General features: G+C 43.7%; 1 protein-coding gene across 11 annotated transcripts in view; it reads right to left on the reverse strand.

Moving 5' to 3' along the window:
• Nucleotides 1-22,099, reverse strand: part of svila (supervillin a) — a 76,383-nt gene that overhangs the window by 14,576 nt on the left and 39,708 nt on the right. For 6 of the 11 annotated variants that reach the window (XM_041967700.1, XM_041967704.1, XM_041967707.1 and 3 more), the window contains 15 exons: nucleotides 21,590-21,726; nucleotides 15,007-15,102; nucleotides 14,374-14,656; nucleotides 9,812-9,877; nucleotides 8,676-9,174; nucleotides 7,797-7,902; nucleotides 5,092-5,224; nucleotides 3,105-3,161; nucleotides 2,424-2,504; nucleotides 2,049-2,105; nucleotides 1,436-1,595; nucleotides 1,053-1,136; nucleotides 780-866; nucleotides 484-661; nucleotides 223-395 (listed from right to left, as the gene is read on the reverse strand). In XM_041967700.1, the coding sequence (XP_041823634.1) occupies nucleotides 223-395; nucleotides 484-661; nucleotides 780-866; nucleotides 1,053-1,136; nucleotides 1,436-1,595; nucleotides 2,049-2,105; nucleotides 2,424-2,504; nucleotides 3,105-3,161; nucleotides 5,092-5,224; nucleotides 7,797-7,902; nucleotides 8,676-9,174; nucleotides 9,812-9,877; nucleotides 14,374-14,656; nucleotides 15,007-15,102; nucleotides 21,590-21,726 (2,197 nt within the window). The remainder of the gene's footprint in view (nucleotides 1-222; nucleotides 396-483; nucleotides 662-779; nucleotides 867-1,052; nucleotides 1,137-1,435; nucleotides 1,596-2,048; nucleotides 2,106-2,423; nucleotides 2,505-3,104; nucleotides 3,162-5,091; nucleotides 5,225-7,796; nucleotides 7,903-8,675; nucleotides 9,175-9,811; nucleotides 9,878-14,373; nucleotides 14,657-15,006; nucleotides 15,103-21,589; nucleotides 21,727-22,099) is intronic. The other 5 variants (XM_041967702.1, XM_041967701.1, XM_041967703.1 and 2 more) reach the window with 5 other exon arrangements.

Consider the following 22,099-nt stretch of genomic DNA (forward strand, 5'->3'; position numbering starts at 1 on the left):
ATGGAAATAACTGATGATTAAATTACAGGACAAGATAGCTGCTTCGGGGTCATTCATTCCTGTCCTATACAGAGACACAGGAAGTCTTTTTACACCTCCTATGATACCAAAGACTGCAACACACTAAAGTTTGTACGTGAACTAGGCCTGACTGAACCGAAAACCCCTGTTTAGATTTTTATTATTATTTTATTTCAGAAAAGAAGCTAAATCCTCACTCACTCTTCTCAGCCTTCATTCGTTTGCTTTCCAGCAGACCGATGTTGAGCCTCTGTTCCGTGTACTCATGCCGGATGTCCTCCCTGGCAGCCAGCATCTTCAGAGGGTTCCTGGACGACTGCACGTTGCGGGTCGGACGCACCGCCAGCTTGTGCTGCACCATCTCCGAGGTCAGCCTGTGAGGAGGCAGAGTTTAAACTCAAACTTTCACTCTCACGCATCGGCTTGAGATTTTAACAGCAACTTCTGACAGTGACAGTTTACTTTGGCATCTGGGGGTCGAATATGGCATCAAAGTCATCATCTGTTGCCACCTTGTTGGTGTTGGCAGGAAGATCATCCAATTGGGGGTAGAACTTGGAAAAAGTTTCATCTTCGAGGGTCATCACTTCTTTCACCTTCTTCCCGGTTACAGTGATGGTGGCTTCTGGTAGTCCGGACACTGTACAGAAGTGGGAGTGAACACATAGATGTTTTCTTTTTTTAGGTTTTAAATATCAACATCTTCTTAATTTTGTTCTCGTCGTTCTGCCTGTATGTATTTAAAAAGTACTACTCACCTCTACTGTGCAGCTTATCCAGGAATGACTCTAGTTTATCCAGCTTCCTGTCCGACTCCAGGTTCAGATCTGGCACAGCTTTGATCTCTGCAAACACACACAGTTTCCATTCCTCCAACAGAACATTTCATTAAGTGGATCCTCAACCTGTTTAGAAATGGTGTCTGCAGAAAGCTGAGGTTTCAAGCAGCAGCTTCTTAAACCTGAGGGCACCACAGGACGACATAACAGAAAACCAAAGACTCAGCAGAGTTTGACAGCAGTGAAACTGACCTTCCTGTGGCATGGAGATGGCAGGGCTGCTGTTCTTTGGTTTGGACATAACTGGGGACTGGAGTGCAGAAGGAGAGGCTAGACCTGCAGGAACACAAGAGAAAAGTTCATGATGCTTGAGCTGTTTTTTCTTTAATTAATGATGGTTAAACTTGTTTTTGATCCATGCAAAGCAGATCTGTGTGGGTTTGGATTTTAATTTTCCTGCTTGCTGCATATCTGTCTGTGTTGTATCTGTGTTGTAATCGATGTTTGTGTTAATAGAAAACAGAAGTTATACCCGGAAACCAGTCAGATTAAGGCAGAGCTGAGGCTGAAATAAGAAGTTAACCATCCTGTAATGAGACCTCTCCAGTGTGTGTGTGTCCAGTCTGCCCTCTGACCTTTCTTCACCATGCGTGCTGCCACGGTGAACTGGGTGGAGTCATTGGCAGCTCCGTGGCCTTTGGTCTTCCAGGCCTCCTCCTGGGCCACAATCTGCTGCTTCCTCTCCTGGATGGACATGTGAGCTTCTATCGTCTCTGTGTGACTGTCTGCAACTCTCTGAGGAAACGGGGAAGAGACATTACCACCGTCTACTGACGATGCTCTTACTGTCTTATATCATCATTCCCAGATCAATTTAGTGACTGAAAACATCCATTCCCCCTTTCCCTATTTAAATCCCGTCCACCACAATGACTGTAATCTTTATCAGAACATTATTAGACATCAGGTTGTTCATCCAATCAGATCCAGGTGAGTCCTAAATGTAGAATATTTTACTTTCACAAAAATAAAGTGGTAAAACAAAGCTAGCACACTCATGTCTGCATGATTAATACCTGAGGTCATGTAACCTGTCACTATGTTTGTATGTTGTAGTGAGTCATGATGTTAAAGGTGATGATTTTACTGCAGCTCGTTTTCTGCTGATTCTGACTGATCTGTTTGTGTGTCTCTCTGTGTGTGTAAAGGCTTCCTCCAGAGAACAGCAGGGTGGGATAGACGGGTCACCTTCCTTCTCCAGGGGTGTCTTTCATCCGCCTGTATGGCCCTTGGAGATCTGGTGGCCTTCAGCCAAAGGGTCAAAGAAGGAAAATAGGGCAAGATGAAAATTGAGAAGTAAGGATGAAAACATGAAGGAAGAAAATGTCCAAACTCTGCGGAAGCAGGAATAGTGCAGGGGCTGCAATGCTAGCCAAGCAAAGACAAAGATCTGGGACTGCAACAGAGCAGCGGTAATCAGGAAGCTGTGAAAGCAGCAGAGCTAATTAGCCATTAGGATGAGCTCAGCAACATACTGTAAAAAAGAAAAGCTGACACAGTCTAGAAGTTAGAATAGATTTGATCTAATTTAATGATGCAGGTGGGTACACAAGCATGCCATACCTGGCCGAGTGTGTCATCGCAGGAAGGAGCGTGGAGAGAAGGCTCAGAGGGAGGACGGAGGGTAGCAGTAAAGACCGGCTCCTATGGAGGCCGGAGACAGGGAATACAGAGGAAATACACAGAGGGCAAAAAGAGGAAAAACACAAGTAGGAAATACAAAACGGAAGTATAGAAGAGGGAAATACACAGAGAGGAATCATCAGCAGAAAGACATCTGGGAGTTAGGAAACAGGAAAGCAATGTTTCATGTTTCACGTCTCAGCAGTAGGATCAGCTGCTCCGTGTGCTGATGGAAAAGTTAAATTAATTCTGAGTAATGTTTCCAGTCTGATGTCAGTCTGAATTTAGATGTGAGTAGGAATGAAAAATACGCAGTTAAGACTTCTAAAAGTTAAGCTTTTCTCGTTTATGGAGCCTGAACGGTCTGTATAATATCTAATATTCTGTTGTGATCCCTAATCCATTTTACAAATTCCTAACTTTGAAGGTTAATACTGACAAATGCTGTGTGAGTGTGTGAATATGACTTGTAGTGTAAAAGTGCTTTGAGTTGTCAATAAGAGCATTAAAGTGTAATATAGGCACATCCCATTTACCACCACATCAACACACACACACACACACAGTTTTATGTTAGGAGCAGAACATGGCTGTGTGTGATTGTTTGCACATTGATCTTACCCACAGCTGGTCAGACACAGCAAAATCACCGATCATCTTCATCAGAGCTTCATCGTCCTACAGACAGCAGCCGAAGAAAAGGGACATGTTTTGAGGTCCCAGCAGAAACCACATGACAACCTCAGCTTCACCTCCCGACAGCTGCTTTTGGTTTGGATGAATATGTGGGGTGTGTCTGAAACAGGATCATCTTTACTCCGACTTAAAAACACGAAATGTGCTGAATTACATTCGCCGGCCCTTCCGGTGACCTGCTCCGACACTTGGTCAAGTGTTTAAGATCTTCCTGAATAAAATATCGTGGCCTTTGTTTAACACGACCCAGAAAAACCTCTTCAAAGCCAGAGTGTCTGATCAGTCCCATGGGAATTACAGCAATGCGCTGCCTGATCTCAAATCAACTGACAAGCTAAAATCAGACAGATCAGATCAGAGCTGCACAAACAGTGATAAGCAGTGGGAAAAATAAAGCTGTGCAGCAGCAGAATACATCTAAACAGAGAGGTTGATGCACAGTGTCATCCTGTGGATGGTGGAACAGAAACACAGTCAGCATGCAGAGACAGAAAGCAGCTTTATTTCTGTTACAGGAGGAGGACATGCAAACATCAGACGACACAGGACAGACAGGAACATGCAACCGAGAGGAAACTCAGGCTCCACCTATTACAGATTAGCTTTCAGGAAGTTTGATGATCAAACATCACATTTGCTGCTGAAAATACGGACATTAAATCCTTGAACACAGAAAATGCTTCAAATCCATTAATTTTTACATTTAAAATAAAATCAGAGTAAAAACTAACCGCTGGCAGTAGAAATACTAACCGGATGTTCAAACTGGAAAACCTGCGTTCTACTGGTTCCCTTCATGGTCTGTTTCATAGGTGATGACTAATGAGTCTCACACAATCCTCTGCAACTTTCTAACATTTAAATATGAGATATTCATAGATATGCTTCAGATATTTGCAGTCCTTGGTTATGATTGGCTGAAATTAACCCAGATTATGATAAAATGTTATTACACACCTGAGGACAGGTGACACATAAACACAAAGTAAAAAATAAAATCAGTAGCTAGACTCTTCTCCTCTGTTGTTCCCCGGTGGTGGAACGATCTACCAAACTCCGTCCGATCCGCAGAGTCCTTATCCACTTTTAAAAGCAAGCTAAAGACTCAGTTGTTTAAGGAGCATTTCCACACTTAGCTTAACTCTTCTACTCAGAATGAGTTAGAAAGATTTGTCGAGCTCTTTGGTTCAACCAAGTACTGAATAAGCTGCTGCACGATGATATTGTTTGATGAATTCGTGAACTTGTATTTAAACAAAATGACTTACACACAAAAAAAAAAAAAAAAAAAAAATTGCACTGCCTCTAGCACTACATGACAGCACCTGTCCAACTGGACTCACAGCAGACTGACCACCACTTAATGATGATGTCCCATCTTGTTTGAATTCTTGCTTGTGTTGTTCTTCCTCTCAAATGTAAGTCGCTTTGGATAAAAGCATCTGCTAAATGACTGTAGTATAGAATAGAATAGAACAAAGGATGAAGATGATGAAGAGGAGGCAGACTGACAACAGAGAGAAGCAGGTGAGCTGGAAAAGTCTAGAATCAAAGCCAGGTGATTTTATTTTGCATGTGATCTTCGTGAGATTAGCATGTCTGACTGGTCCTGCAATATCAGCTCAACTTCCAGGACTGGAATAAAAACAGATCATGTCATGTCAAAGAAGAAAAACATGCAGCAACTGATGGAGAAACAGAAGAAAGAACAACAGGATGACACACAACCTCTCTGCTTAGAGGTGCTTTCAGCAGCCGGAACTGATCTGATGTTTCTTTGATTCGACAGGTTCGATCAGACGGAAAAGTTCAGTCGTGGCATGCAGATTAACTCTGCTGCTCAGCTCTGTGTGTGAGAGGAAGGTGACTCTGAAGATCCTGTTCAGTTGGAGGAAGCTCAGCTGGTGGTTACCTTCTTCTTGAAGCTCTGCTCCACCTCCAAGAGCTGAGCCTGTTGCTCGCCCACAGCAACCTTCACCACATCCTGCTTCCTATTGATCCTGTTCCTCCAGTCTTCCTCACCACTCTTCTTCAACAAGGCCACTCTGAGGGGAACAGAAGGAATTTCATTCATACAAAACCAGCAGTTGCATTCACAGAAAAAAGGACAAGGTCCACATCTAACCTTCTCTGTACAAAAATACACTCTTTCTTTGCTCTCCATACACTCCACTCTAGTATGAAGCAGAATCCAGGAGCATCACACAGCTGTCAGTTGTCCACCGAGCAGAAACCACAGGCTGTCTACATCCTTACCTGGACTCATATTTCCCGACACCGTAATCAGATTCCCTTTCCATCACTAGTTTGTGTTCAGATGGACTTTTAGCCACAGATGATCTCCCTTCTCACATGCACACGTACAGTGATCAGTCTAAGCTGTCATCACACAGATACAGTGTCAGATGATGGAAACCTTATACACAAGGCAGCATCACTGTGAGGAAACCTGTCACCAATGGAACAGGGACGTTCCCACAGTTCAGCCTTGTTACAACAGCAAACAGACAGCAGAGACACACCAGAACCAATCAGAACCAGGCTGCTGGCAGATGGACCACAGGTGGACCAACACTGTCAGAGTGGCTGGAGGTGGAAGATTAAGAGGACAGAAAGAAGGAAAACAGAGACAGCAGAGGTCGTCTCACAGCTGGGAGCTCCACCACGGCAGCATTACATCTCCACCTTGTTTTCGCCAAAGCAATAATTGCATTAGGCTGGTTTAAGTCGTATTTAACAGATTTCAGTTTGGTAATGTAAACAAAGAGTCTTCCTCAAACACCAGAGTAAGTCATGGAGTTCCTCTGGGTTCTGTACTTGGACCAACACTTTTCACGTTCTACATATTAATATCCTTAGACATCATGGTATAATTAATATGCATATAACACTCAGATATACTTGAAGATATACCATGAAGCCTGATAGTGTCAATCTGTTAGATTACAAAGATGTCTTAAATTACTCTAAATTTTCTCCTTCCAAATTCAGATAAGACTGAGGCTGTTGTCTCTGGACCTGAAAAACAGGATCAGGACAAAATTCTCTAGCTATGGAATTAATTTGGATGGCATTAATTCGGCTTCCAGTAGTACAATGAGGAACCTTGGAGTTATTTTTGACTAAGATTTCTCCTTTGGCTGGCATTTAAAACAGGTTTCTAGAACCGCCTTCTTCCACTTACGCAACATTGATAAAATTAGGGACATCCTGTCTCAGAGTGATGCAGAAAAACTAGTCCATGCTTTCGTTACTTCCAGATTGGATTACTTCCTTATTAATGTTCTGTCCTGAATACGCCCTGAAAAGTCTTCAGCTGATCCAGAATGCTGCAGCGAGGGTTCAGATGGGAACTAGCAGGACAGATTGTATTTCTCTAGTTTTAGCTTCTCTTCATCGGCTTCCTGTTAAATCCAGGATATCATTTAAAATTCTTCTTCTCACATATAAAGCTCTCCATGACCAGACTCCATTGTGCCTCAAAGATCTCATATTTCAATATATTCTCCAACAGAGCACTTTGCTCTCAGACTGCAGGTCTACTTGTGGTTCCCCGAGCCTCTAACAGAACAATGGGAGGCAGAGCCTTCGGCTATCAGGCCCCTCTTATGGAACCAGCTCTCTGTTTGGCACAGTATTGGCATCATTAACGCATTTCTCCTCTCTCAGCAGGTCTTCCTGGATAAAAGTTGCAGTGTCTCTTGTTCTCTCTTTTCTGTCCTCTCTTCTGTCCTCTTGCATGCTTAGGATGGGGGATCGAAGTCAAGATTTGATGCAATCTGTTGGTTTTCCTTTACTAGACTATTATTTATTATGAGTTGGCTCTTATGAATACTGATAAAATCACAATAAATTGGCTCAAATTGTTTTGTCTGTGAAGACGTTGTTGTGAATTGGCGCTATACAAATAAAGCTGAAATGAATTGAATTACAGCTCTACCATGGCTCCACCAGCCCCCACCGGCAGCTCTGAATATGAATGTGATCCATGTGACCGAAGATACGAAGCTCACACCTCTGACACAATCTCACATGTAACTTCATTATGTCATCAATCAATTTGGAGCGAGATCGGCATTGACCCGTTTACCCGGCAGGCCAATTAACATGGTGTGACATAACTGAACTTACACAACACTGCACATTAAAATCACACACATGGCTGAGTTTAGATCAGATTTAGATGCTTTTCATCACTCAGCAGATAAAGCTGACGAAATTTTGATGAACAAGTTCATCATCGATGTAAATCCTAAAGTCTTATGCAGGTTTAGAATCATTCATGAGCACCAAATATGAGCAAACATATTCATCTCAGTCACAATTAACATACTGCTTCTTTAATATTCCACTTTTCATCCATGGGAACCCTTAGGAAAAAGAAAAATTAATAACCAAACTCACTTTGCCTTGTCCTCATGAACTAATTTTCCATGATCCCCATCTGACCTACATCTCAAACAGCACATAAAAGACCCTCTCCTTCAGTCTGAGAGAAATAAATCCTGCTCTTGTAAACCTGAGTTAAATCCTCAGGTTTACAAGGCTTCCATACACTCACAGATGGAACGCATTCAGCCATGTAGAACGACTCCTCCATCAGCCCGCTATGCTCACCTCTCTTTGATGGACATGTGTCGAGCCGCCATCACGTTACTCAGCTCGTCTTCCTGACCAGGCTGAACCAGGCCGGTCGCAAGCTCGGATGTTATAACTGCAGACTCTAGAAGTGAACACAGTAAAATCAATAACCTGACAAAAATACATAAATGTTCCAGTTTTATGAAGGACTGGACTCAGATGAGTAATGACAGTCTGCATAGTAACCCAGACATTTCATCAAACATCCAATCATTGCTCTCCTGCAGCAGATTCAGCAGCACAAAATATGGTGGGAGAAAAAGTCCTCTAGGCTGACAGAGATCCCATCTCACACTTCTAACATCTGCCACAGCTGTAATAAAAAAGCCATAAAGACTGGGTCTGCTTGTGGAGGCAGGACTCGGAGGACAGACATCCAAGTGTTTTCTGACAGATTCTGAGACAACATGTCTGTTTCGATGTTCTGCTGCGCAGACACAAAGGAAGCCTAAAAACTAGAATGGCAAAGCAACATTTTCACACAGCTCACACAGGAAACTGAAACTGATCAGTCTGTTAAACTTTAAATCATTACGTGCAGGTTTATTGTAACAACTCACCAGATAAATTAATTTTCACTTTTGAGGATAAACTAATGAAAAACAAGATTCAGCTAACTTCTGACTTCCTTTGGTCTTTTTGAACAGCAAATACATAAAACACTTTACATTTAAATACTAACAACATCCTAATTCACACATCCAGGAAGCCTTTTAAGTCCTTTGTAAAAGGAAACTTAAATCCTGCAGAAAGTTTCAGCACTGAACCTGAGCAGGTTCTTGCTGGATAGAATAAACTTACGGGACAAAGAAAGGTTGATAACAGAGAAGAAGAAACATAAACTGGCGCTCTCACCTCCACCAACGGCTCGGTCTGTCTGGGGTCCGTCCTCCCTCAGAGACCCCCTGTGCTCCTGGCTCTCCTGAAACTTATGGCTCTCTGAGCTCTGCACGGCTCCCTGCCTCTCCACCCTCTCTTCCTCCTCCTCCTCTTCCTCCCACCTCTCTCTTTCAGTCTGGGGATGGGGCAGAGCCGGCTGCCTGACAGCTCTCTCTGGAGAAGACAGCTTCCTCTTGGCTGCTCTCAGATCAGCTGTGTCCTCTTCCTGGTGTGAGATGTGGTACCTGTGGTGGTCCGAGAAGGAGTAGTCCTGGGACCTGAAGGCATTTCCGTCTGGGTGACGAGGCTGCAGAGGCCTGTCGAGGCTGGGAGGGGTGGGCTCCACGCAGGCTGCTGCTCTGGGTATGTGGATGTCTCCAGCAGTGTTGGTGGAGACGGTGCCTCCTGCTCTGAGTGCAGAGGAGGCTGATGAGGAAGGGAGATGTCCGAACCGAGAGGCAGAACCGTTCTGAAGCTGTATAACCGGGAGGTGGGATGGAGAAGGGGGTCAGTTTGTGTCGGAGAAGACGACAGTTTGGGCAAAGGGCACAGACAAGCAGACAAGAGAATCATGCTGACTAATAACAATCTGACTCACTGCACTTCCTGAGCATCAAAGGGCAGCCGTAAAAAGGCAAACCCACATCACAAAGCCATGCATCCAGCATTACAAAGCATTTCTTTACTGGACTGACCTGACACTTCTGCTGACTTACACGTACAAAGCAACAGCAGCCAGCCATGAAAAGACTCTTGCAACACGTAGGATGTAAACCAAGTCCTTGAACTCCTCTTTCTTTCTCCCTGAAGCTGCTTCTAGTTTCAAACGAGCAATGACAAAGAGCTGCTTTCATACAGAGTTGAACAGATTTGAACATCATTCGTTCTTCCTCCACAGAGGCGTCTTTCAAGCCCATTGGCCAGTCTTAAATATGTCCAGCAAACAGTCAGCAAGCGCTGACTGAGAGGTTTGTGAGCAGCCAAGTCATGCATGACACATTCATGATGAAATCACAACAAACAGCAGAAATGTTCGGTCATTTCTGATAAGAGATCTCTGGCTGCGTCATCCTCCAATGCAAGTGCAGAGTGGCTAGTCTGAGAAAGCTTACATGGAGGAGTTCAGCCAGGCTGTCACACAGCTCCTGTTCATCTTCACTGTCAACGTCTGAAAGCTCCTGGAGCAGAAACATGAGCTTTAAGCTGCTTCACTGTCACTACCAGAGATTTTACAGCCAATGTTTTTTCAATCATCACGTGCACTTACAACCCCACTTTCCCAAAAAAGTTGGGAAACTGTAACATACAAGTAAAAACAGAATGCAGTGATTTATTAATGTCATAAACCTATATTTCATTTCCTATAGGACATATCAGATGTTAAAACTGAAAACTGATAAGGCTCCATCAATGCTGCAACGTACATGGACGTTTTAGAGCAGGGATCCTCAAAGTCCGGACTCCAGTACAGATCTAGACCGCGAGGCATGTCAGTCCGGACCCAGCCCAACTTATGTTTGAATTACAAAATGCTATTATCCTAAGTCTTCATCAAAATGAATCTTCCATAAATAAATAAATAAAAAGTTTATTATGTGAAATAACGTCTAACTGGATATTATTCATGGTGAAAACAACTGACACCTGGACTGCATGGTGGCAGCCGACCTGCCCTGTCTGGGAACCAAGCAGGAGGACATGAGCAGAGCTGCTATACCAGTAGCCTATGAGCACACAGGGGTTTTGTGACATTAGAGCCAATCAGAGGCAGAGTAGGGCGGCCATTTATAAAAACTGAAACCAGAGCCATGTCTCCTACCAGGCTGGATGCAGCTGAACTGTTTTAATTTTGACTTCATGTCAGCTGAAGTTAAGAATTTAATTTTAAAAAATAGTCAGATGTTCATGTTTAGGTTGCCATTTTTCCCTTTATACTTCATTCTGAATTTTCTCCAGAATGTGGTGAATTTAATTTATATTAAATGTTTATTTCTAATATTTTTTGTTGTTATTCTAATAGTTTTGTATGTTGTTTATACATGAAATCACCACTAACCACAACCCGTCAGGAGCAGTTAGGGGTTCAGTGTTGACACCTCGACATGAACTTGACTTGGCCGAGGATCGAACCGGCCACCCTCGGGTTACAAGACGACGCTCTACCAAATGGAGAGAAAATATGGACCTTTGAAAAATAAGTTTAAGAACTCCTGTTTTAGAGCAACATCTGCTCCCATCCAGACGACGTCTCTTTCAAGAAGAATCAAGAATCAAGAATCAAGAGTCTTTATTGTCATTGTGCAAGGCACAACGAAATTTTGTTTCAGAAGTTCTCGGCTTAAAAGGCACACTGTAACACACGAAGATAAAAGTATGGAAAGGCAAAAGGCAATATACCTTTAGATAAATATATATATATATATATAAAAGAGTAAAAGGAATAAAATGGAATAACAGTGCAAATCAAACAAGTATTTAAAGTGTTTAAAGTGACTGGCATGGAAGTGATCCACATATTGCAGCATATTGTCCCAAAGTGCAGTGCAGTCTGAGTGTGTCTGCCTGTCTGCAGGAGTTTAGTGTTCAGTCTATGGATGGGGGGTGGGTGGAGATGGGGTGATGGATTTCACAGCTCTGGGGAAGAAGCTGTGTTTCAATCTGTTGGTGTGGGCTTTGATGTTTCTGTATCTCTTTCCAGAGGGAAGAGGTACAAACAGGTTGAAAATGTCCAGAAAAACTCCAGCCAGCTGTTGTGCACACAGCTTCAGAACCCGACCTGATACCTTGTCTGGTCCTGCTGCTTTGCTAGTGCTGATCCTCCTCAGGGTGGAGCTAACCTGGTGTTGCTGCAGGACGAGAGGCTGCTCCTCACGCTGTGGAAGATAAACAGTGTCTCTGCTGCCAGGTGTGTCGAAGCGTGCAAAGAAACTGTTTAAGGTGTCAGGTAGGGTGGGGTCATGGCTGATCTGCTGGTTGCTATTCCTGTAGTCTGTTAAGGTTTTGATGCCTCTCCACATTTCACGTGGGCTGTTGTCAGTGAAATGCTCCTCAAGGCTTTCAGGGAAGGCCTTGCAGATTTCAGCAAGACGATGCTGAACCACATCCTGCATCCACTACAGCAGCATGGCTTCACAGGAGAAGAGTCTGGCTGCTGAACTGGCCTGCCTGCAGTCCAGACCTTTCACCAATACACAACATCTGGAGCATCATGGAAGCAGAAATCCAGCAACCAAGGTCCAGGGGAGTATTCCACAAATCTGGATGAAGGGAAAGCCGGGCTTATCTTGATAAGTCTGGCTCATTTAAGCCAGAGTTCCGGTCCATCAACGTGGCTTATGTGAATGCTGCTGAGTAACCATGGTAACCGATGCACCAGGACTAGCCTGCTCGGGGGCAGGCTAACATTTAGCTTAGCTGTGTCTCAAAGGTCTGATACAGATTCCCTAAAGAAAGTTCCACCTGGTAGAGCTGCTCCGCCTCATTCTGATATAAAAGTAAAAATAAGTAAATAAAACTTATCATGTCACCACTGTCTCTATCTGGAAAAAGCAATAAACCTGTCAGCGCCATGTAACTAAAGAAGCACGACTATACACGTACTGAACATGAAATTAAATGAAAAGAACATGGTATTCATTAAAACTAATTAACACCTTATTAACCCTCCCCAGGTTCAGGAACCCGACCTCCACTGCCTCTGGTTGGCTAACAGTAAAACTGGGATCAGCTGAGCCCCGTCCATACAGGCCGAGGGTGTTTAAAGAGAGAGAGAGAGAGAAAGCTGGTCTAAAGAGATGGACGGAGAAAGATATAGATAGAGACAGGGTTCCTTTCTGGTTACCATGGCTTGGCCTTTTATTAATGACCCTGCAGAGGGCGCACGCTTCATTCAAAGCTCATTCAGACCACCAGACCCACGGTTTTCAGGGGGAGGACCACCAGTAGCAGTGGTCTCTGACGTTGTCCTGGTATCTACAGAGCAACATGTTTACAGCTCAACACGTTTAGAACAAACATTTCTTCAAAGATACCTCCCACTCTGAGACATGTTCTGGTTCTTTATTTCCACCTGCTGCAGGTTCGCTTTGCTGGTAAGATGCTGCTGCTGGTGGAACAGAGTTAATGTAGGTCAGAAATGAACCAGGACAGTGAAATCAACATGGAACAATGACAATGAAACTCGTATAACTTACACAAGTAGTCTGTCAGCAGCTGTTTGCTGCTTCCCTCACGTTATTAATCAGGCTCGATCACCTTTTCTAGTGATGACACTTTAGAAGTCCTCATACATCTCCATCAGTGACGTGCGGTCAGGAGAGGCAGGTGAGGCAGCAGTACTCTGCCTCACCTCAAGGGGGCGTAGTTGCATGCTGGTGGATGAATAGTGAAATAAGAAGCTCTTTTTTGTTCTTACAATGTAAATGTGACTCCAGAGGAGTCGGTGCCTCACCAGCCATGAACCCACCGCACGTTGCTGATCTCCATCAGCATTCTTTGTTCAGCTGCTGAGAAAATGAAGCTCTCGTATTGCTCTCTTTCTCTGCTGCTCCTCTTTTCCACCATCCACTTGTCAGGGCTTCCTACGTTCCTCAGGACCTCCCACATAGCCAGGCTATGTTAGCTTTGCTTGGATTAGCCTCAGGTAGATGCAGCTGGAATGTGTTAGTGGAAGGGGTTGAGCCTTAATTCAGAGATGGTGTTAGTTCAAGCGAGGCTTTCCAGATCCAGCCTGGCTTTCTTTAGCTATGTTGGTGGAACACGCCCCTGGACTGTAGAACAGCTAGAATCCTGCATCAGGCCAGAATGGGACAACATTCCTCTCCTAAAACTCCAGCAACTGGTCTCCTCACTTCCCAGATGTTTCCAGACATGTTAGAAGAAGAGATGCTACACCATGCGGAACATCACCCTGGAACTACTTTTTCCACCGTGCCGAACATCGCCCTGGAACTACTTTTTTACACCGTGCCGAACATCACCCTGGAACTACTTTTTTACACTGTGCTGAACATCGCCCTGGAACTACGTTTTTACACCGTGCCGAACATCACCCTGGAACTACTTTTTTACACTGTGCTGAACATCGCCCTGGAACTACGTTTTTACACCGTGCCGAACATCACCCTGGAACTACTTTTTTACACTGTGCTGAACATCGCCCTGGAACTACGTTTTTACACCGTGCCGAACATCACCCTGGAACTACTTTTTACACCGTGCCGAACATCACCCTGGAACTACTTTTTACACCATGCCGAACATCACCTTAGAATTACGTTTTACAGACGTGTTGCTGTATCAGATTTACTATTTTCCATGAAATGTCTCAGTTTCAACATCTGAGATGTTGTTTTGTTCTTTTAAGAAAAAAATATGGGTTGATGCGATTTGTAAATCATTGCAGCCTGTTTTTCTTTACATGTTATACTGGGGTTGTAGCATCAAAATGAAAGCATTTTCTCTTCATCTTATTCACATTAAGATTGTTTTCACTTAAATAAATAGCTATGTGAGTAAATTTCTCTGCTCTGACATGACATTCTTCACCTCCTCTTTTCTATAAGATGAAGATAGAATGTTTTAATGTGTGCTGGAAGTCTATCATGTGAAGAAGCATGAAGTCAGTTAAGCAGGAATGATGAATCTGCAGGTTAGAAATGCTCCTCCTCCTCACCTGTTCCATGTCTCCCAGAGTGATGGGTTGGGTTTGGTAGCGAGCATTGGCTCTGCGCTGCCGGGTGTCTCCTCTGCTGTGGGTCACCCTGGTTGGAGGCTGTGCGAGCCGGTTGAACAGTGCCATCTTTTCTGCCAGGCTGAGGGTGCAGAGGTCGGGCTCCTCCTGACCCTGACTCTGCTTCTCCTCCATTGTAGACATCTGCATGTTGATCCAAACCTCCTGCCGGATCTCCTGCACCTGCTCCTGGCCAGCAGAGCTCTGCTGTGAAGACACTTTCAGGCTGATGGGAGGATGACACCACATAGACAAAGAAGAACAACAAAAAGGTGACTTCAGATCGGATTTGAGGAAACTTAATGCAAGTCTACATGTGTTAAGCTACATCTCAGACAGAGCTGTGGTCTGTGTTTATTCAACAGAAGGTTTAAAGAATGTTGTTACACATGCACAGTGAGTCAATTGAAACTGCATCATCCAGCAACTGAGTAATGTAGTTTCCAATGATCACACAGGAGGGAACACTGTTACTGCACACAGATCCACCCTGAGGTGGATCAGCATCTCTAGTCTGGACCAGTGTTAGTCACTGCAGGCTGTCATGAGCAGACACATGCGTGCACCTGCATGTACCTGTAGGGATGGGTATCGCTGCAAACTAGGGTGGGGCTGTCAGCACGCGCTGCAGCAGTATAACCCATCACCATGTGTGGAACACCAGAGGGGATGCTACGCACACACACAGAGGTGACAGGGGTAATGAGTCAGGTGACTGCCATGCTGAAGCAAAGACATTTTTACGACATGATGTTCTATCTTGTTCTCACAGAAATGAAAGTTGCAGAGTGAAACTGATGATCAGCTCTGACTAATGGTTCATCATTAACTTTTTCTTGACGAGGCCCATTTTTTTCTGGCTCCTGTCTGAAATGGTATACCCAAAATTCTGACTTTAAGTTTCATAGTCAAGTAAAGGCAGTCGTAAAGTCCAGTTTTTTCCACTCAAGGCAGCTAGCCATAGTGAAGCCAATCATTCTGCAGCCAGTGCGACGTTTGAAGCTTGTCTGTGGTAATTCAGACTAGCATCTTTCCTCCAGGTCCCAGTAGCTCTAGTTTGTCTCAGACCAGCAGCTATGTTCTGACCGGTGTGATCTGGAAAAAAAATTAGTCTGGAGACATTTTGTTTTAATGCTCAAATCCACGTGTTATGGCCCCAGGCTTGTCAGCCTGCAGCCGTTTATGCAAATGTTGCTGAGCTGGAGCAACCTGAGGACTGGCTGTGGGATTTGCACCACAACTCCGCCCTCCTCCATTTGGATTGGTCGCCTGATGTCTGGGATCCCTCGAATGGGCTGTACGAGAAGGAGTCCTCACCCATAAAAGCCTGCATCACCATCATTTATGGCAGCTGTATACCATAGGCACACAGTTGGCCAGAATTTGGGATTATACTTGAGTGTTTCACCCTGTGTGGGTTTGTTGTTGACTGTGAAAATCGTAAGAGCTATCTGTGGATTGTTTGGCTTTATATAAAAGACGCTCTCAGCCTTTTGTGGGAAGCTTTTGAGTTTTGTGCAATTTCAGATTATCAACGCTCTCTTTAGGAGATACTTGAGAACATTGTTTTGTTTAGAGCGTTTTGTGAAGTCCCAGTGATTACTTACCTGGTTGACACTTATTGTTTTGTATTAACTGTAAATTGCCGTCGTGGGCGTATTCCTGAAAAATGACATTTTGTGTTAAAGTGTCCTTTGTGTTACATTCACTATCAAATTTAAGTTAATTGGCGGTTATGGTATTTTGTTTTTGTAGGATAATTTCCGTTAATTTGATATTGAGCCATTTTGTGATTTTTTTTGTTTATAGGACAGTTGTATCTGACTTTATCAGAAAGAAAATGTTGATTTATATCATCTGAAACTGACTCCGGCCTGGTTTGTTACAAACCATTTTTTTGGGCGGGGGGGGGGGGGTATTCGTAACAAAATGGGGGCTCGTCCGGGAGTTAATTAAGATTTAATTGACTTAAATTAGCTTAGTTAGGTAATTGTTACCATTCATGTTCACTGATTGAGAGAATCTTTTCTGTTCGCCATTTCTGCATTGTGTTGGGAATTGAGGTGAGTTGTGATAATGACTAAATTTGATCTTGTGCGGTTCTGTGAGAACCCGTCACTGGATTAAACAGATTTATGTTGTAAAGATGATTTGGCTGTAATTGCAGACCACTATGAGATTCTGATGCTGAAACAGGTAATTAAGAAGGAAATGAGGGTGTTTGTGGTGGCTGGTCTAGTGGAAAGACATACTGAAAGTGGCTGACGTTGGCGCTATGGGTGGTCCGGTTGTGTCGCCTGTGGTGGTCTATCTGGAGAGGCGGGACCTAGCAAACTTGAGCAAGGGGATTTGTGTGGCTCAGACAGCCTTGAGAAGGACTCTGAGGGAGGTGATGGGCCAGCAACTCCTGTCATTCTTCCCTGGTTTGATCCATTCCTCTCTAGAAGTGGCTAAGGTGCCTCTCGAGTTGACGTTTGACGTTTTGTCAGGTTGGCCCAGCTACAACTGGAAGCCCAGGAGAAAGCCCAACAATGGCAAATGCAGCTTGACATCAGGAGGATGGAAATTGAAGCTGATAAGGCAGTATGTCTGCGCCGTTTAGAGCTGGAGGCTCAAGCCACCTTCACAAACACACAGTACACAAATGTAGAGCGAGATTTAGATACGGCTCTATGGTGCGGCTTGACCACAGGTCCGTAGTGGTGGCAAAACACTGGACTGTAGCCATGTCCTTCACACCACCCACTAACATGGAGACCAGATGGCAGTGATGCCGTTTGTCCAAAGTGGTGATGCGGTCTTTAAATCGGGGTTGTTCACTGTTAACTCAGCGCTGGTCTTTGGAGAGAAAAAGTTCAGTTTGTTGATAACGTTTGTCTCTCTGCTGAATTATTTAATTGCAACTCACAAAAAGTTAACATTTTTCTATTTTCTTGTGTCGTGTCGCCCTCGTACGTACGTCAATGAAATGTCTATGTGAACGAACGCAACATTTCACTTGCATGAACAGTGGTGGATTAAGATGGTCATGGGCCCCTAGGCTAATTTTGGGAATGGGCCCCCATGTTTGTCATGTATGAAATGGCATTTATGAGTACATCTTACATCTTAAAACTTTTATTTTTCAAGTTTGAATACAAACATCTGTGGCACTAGTGAGACAAAATTACACCATACAGGCAGACAGAACTGCACTGTGCAATACCAAAATAAAACTATTTAAAAAAAAAAAAAAAAAGGCATTATAATCTGCAGCAGTACAGACAAGCAGCTCACCATATCATTATGCAACAGCTACACAATGTCAGATATTCATTTCTACCTTTTTAGATTTTTTTCTTTCTTGCCTTTCTGATGGAGAAGTCTTTAATCAGTCTGGTAAAATCCAGTTTGCGAAGAATATCACTTTCAATGGACATCAGAGACAGGTCATTCTGACTGTTTTGGCCCATTGTAGATCTTAGTCTATTTTTAATTAGTCCTAGTTTTGAAAAAGATCGCTCTCCGCTGGCGTTAGTTACAGGTAGAGTCATAAATAGTCACAGTGCTATGTCAACATTTGGAAACACTGAAGATAGACATTTTCGTCTTAAAAGCTGTAGAAGTGCCCTTGCTGATGTGTCCTCATTTTCTTTAATAAGCTGTTTAAACTGTCCAAGTTCATTCACAAAGTCTTCCTCCAAATCACCTGGATATTTCTTCTGGAGATTAGCCGCGCCTGTGCGTAGATCTTGTGTGGAGATAGATGCAATGTTGTTCAAAACCCAAATGTCTGCTGAATGTCTGTGTAGGAGTAATACCTCCGATCCAGTTCTGTAGCGAGTCTGTCTATGGTGGCAATAAAAACTGTTGTGCTCACTCTCAGGTTCATCTGATTCACCTGCATGTTTTTTTCTTTTTTCTCAGCCTTTGTGTGTCCACTTTGTAGTTTTGGGACACAGCTGGAGACATGTTTTTTGCATCACTTTCAAAGCTGTCAAAATCATGTCTGAGTGATACAATGTAGTATCTCAATGAACTGATCAAGTTAACAGCATTACATAAGTCTAGTTCAACTGCCTGCAGAGCAGCACTTGTCTTATGAAAGTGTTGCAATATGTTGTTCCACATGTTGCAGAGGCATTCTCCAGTTTTTCCATCTTCAAGTAGTGTTCTGTCTTCATTACGAGCAGTTAGATTTTGATTTATGTGATCACTCAACTTTTGCAGTGATTCCTGAATTTTGCCGTAGTTCTGGCATAGTGCTTTTGTCGCTAGTGCGTGTGCTGACCATCTAGTGTCAGACAGACTTTTTAAAGTCTATCCTGTGGTTTTCATTAGGCTGTAAACCTGCTGTAATAGTCTGCCAACGGGACGTGGATTTAGATGAAAAATTATACAATGTCTGTAGAAAATTTAAAACACCTCTGTTTCAGTGCAGCAATTAACACTGTTCAGCCCCACTAAATTGAGTGTGTGCGCAGCGCGCGACACCCACTCGACCAAAGGGTTAATCTCTTTGATGTGCGCTTGTAGGCCACTGTAAATACCAGACATGTTTGCAGCATTATCATAAAACTGGCTCCTGCAGTTACTGATATCAAGTCCCATTTCTTGTAGAATATCGAGAACAGACTGGCAAAGTGACTCTCCTGAGTGACTGTGCATAGGCACAAACTTAAGGAAACGCTCTGCAGCGCAACCAGCTGGTGACATATACCGCATTATGAATGTGAGCTGGTCTGTGTGTGTAATATCAGGAATCGAATCGACACTAATTGCAAAGTACTTTGCCATTTTTATCTGACTGATTATCTTTGTCAGGACTTGTTCCCCCATCAGTTCAATAAACTCTAAACACGTAGATGATGAAAGTTAAGAGGGCGTTCCCTTGTCGGCATTACCATATTTTTTTATGTGCACTTTCAAGAATGGATCAAACTCGGTAATGACTTCCAAAATACCCATGAAGTTTCCATTGTCAGGTTGCCCAAAAATTTCGCTATGTCCCCTGAAGGGCGGTCCTCTCTCTGCCAAAAACTTTACCACTGAAACCACCCTCCTTAGCACCTCGGTCCAGTATTGGCATTCATTGTCAAACTGTTTTGTCAGTTCTGAATCGACACATCCAGCATCAGCACAGCACATAACATAAGTAACCATGGCCTTTCTGTGGCTCTCTGATCCTTCATGTTCAGCTAGACTCGTAGCTGCTTTTTTCCAGTTGCTGTAGCCTGCAGTGAGTGCAGACTGTTGATCACTGTCCCCGAATAGTTTACATGCAAAACAGAACACTGTACCTTGTGAGGGGGAATAAAGCAACCATTTCCTTGGCATCATTTCACCATTTGCCAGTTTCCTTTTAAATAGGGTTTTAGAAAAGTACCTTTTCTGGTGTTTGTGTTGTCTCTCTAAAGCTGCAACATCCACATCTTTGTTCTGACAAGCTTCGGGACCCATTTTAATCCAATATATCCGCATATCTTCATCAATTTTATTCCAGCATCCAGCATCAGTACTGTAGGTGACAGAATTGTCACTCTCTGGTGCTCCTTCAGCTGCAGCAGGTGAAGCGGCCATCACATAAGGACTCACGAAGGGTGGGTCATGGCTAACTTCTGGAGTGGTGGGGGCACAACCCACCAGTTTTTCATGCAGGTCAAGTGTCTGTTCAGAACCCTGACCTGGGTTAGATGGCTGTGAGGCATTGTGCCACCCAGATAGGCTGAAGTCTTTGCTGTGGCTAAAGTTTCGGCAAAGTACGCAGTTGCAGTCGTTTCAGCGGCTCCAGCGTTAGCCGTTAGCTGACAGTCCTGTAAATCTTCTTGTTGATGACTAGATGTAGATTCGGCGGCTGCCTTAAAATATCCAATCAATTTAGGAATCTTCGTGAATAGATCTTGATCACGAACTTGTTTCTGCAGTTGTGCTTTGTGTTTTTGTGCCCCACTGTCACACTGTTTATTGGACATTTTTGGCTCTCTTCTGCTCAGCAGTTGTATTGTTGTTCTTCTGTTGTTTTTTTTTGTTGGGGGGGGGGGGGGGATTGCAGGCTTTTATGGGTGAGGAGTACTTCTCGCACAGCCCATTCGAGGGATCCCAGACATCAGGTGTCCAATCCAAATCATCTTTTTCGTTTTCTGTTTGTTGGAGGACCAATGGATGTCAATAGGGGCCCCTTACACACGTGGGGGCCCCTAGACTGCAGCCTAGGTTAGCCTGTTTATTAATCTGGACCAGTGCATGAATGTCACCTGGATGGGGGAGGGCTACCATTTTCGCCTCATCACCATACCATAGAAAATTAATGGATAAGAAGCAACTCCAGCGCCCATGTGTCCAGCCCATAAACTTGAGGTGTTGGCAACTGCGTTGAATAAAAGCAAAGTGGGTGGAGCTGTGGGAGGAGTCTGTGGGAGGAGTCTGCAGCAGAGTGCTGCGGCTGTGGGAGGAATCTGCAGCAGAACGGGGATCCAAAAAGAAGTGAACCCCAAGACATTCTATGATAGGAGGGGTGAATCCTTCACTATGAAACCTGAGCTGACCTTCACGAGTCCTGGAAGTTAGCAGAGTTTTTTAGAACTGGAATAAAAATTTTGACCACAAAACACTAAAAGTAAAATATGATTGTGATTTTTTTCCTTGCTAGTCTTTGGCTGCTTAGCTTGGCTTTTCTTTAAGTGGAGATACGAACAGAAGCTCTAAAGTGGATGTGATGTTCTCAGGGTTTTGTTACATTGCCATATAATTGTTTGGGGTGTGAAATGTGTTGGGATACCAGTGCTTGGTAGAGTCTTTTAGCTGAGATTATTTGTCATGTTGGTGTGCTACATGTTAGGACTGCTGCTTCCAAGTGTGCGCAAAGATCTTCTGTACTGCCATGATCTTACACTGACCCCTGTACATGGGTCTCATGTCAAGATAAGCTTACCTTGCATCTCTTCACTTTCATTATTGTCCTTTGATGAAACAATCCTAAACACTCTTCTGTACATAAAGTTTGGAAATCTGAGTTCAACACATCAGGGAAATGTGCCATTAAACTTCCAGTCACACGTGAATGATTTAAGACTTTAAAACTTTCCAATATTGTGAAGAATTACCGTTAATCTGGTCTGCTAGGTGAAGACTGATGATTGACAGCTCTCAGAACAACACCAGCCGAGCAAACAGGACTTACGAGGTTGCTATGACTACTTCCTCAGTGGTGACTGGCTGAGTTCTGCATCGGACCTGAGTCCGTCGTAGTCTCCTGTCCCCTGCTGCATTCCTAGACCGCGGTTTGGGAGCTCCAACATCAATGCTCTTCTCCAGTTCCTGCATGGACACGTTGGAGGAAACATGAGCAGGTGGACAACTGTTCCAGCAGGAAAGTCAAGATGAACAGAGAAATGTGTAGAAGGGTCCAAACTGAAAGCTCAAAATATTAGCATTCAGAATCGGCATGAATAATGGGCCTGAGCTCAGGTTAATGAAACTACAAAACAGCCTCATAGCCTCATAACATAAATGTCATATTTTGGTTAAACTGTAATACTTGCCTGACTCTTTGTTCCTTACACTGCTGATTCTGTTTATCATTCCTTATAAAACCTTAACATTTGACTCAAGCAATGATGCTATTAGGCTAAAGATCATTGACCTGTTTAATTTGATGCAAGTTTAAGTCCAAAGTCCCATCTCTCAATCC

Source organism: Melanotaenia boesemani, chromosome 18 (genome assembly GCF_017639745.1).
Source record: "Melanotaenia boesemani isolate fMelBoe1 chromosome 18, fMelBoe1.pri, whole genome shotgun sequence".
Classification (NCBI taxonomy): domain Eukaryota; kingdom Metazoa; phylum Chordata; class Actinopteri; order Atheriniformes; family Melanotaeniidae; genus Melanotaenia; species Melanotaenia boesemani.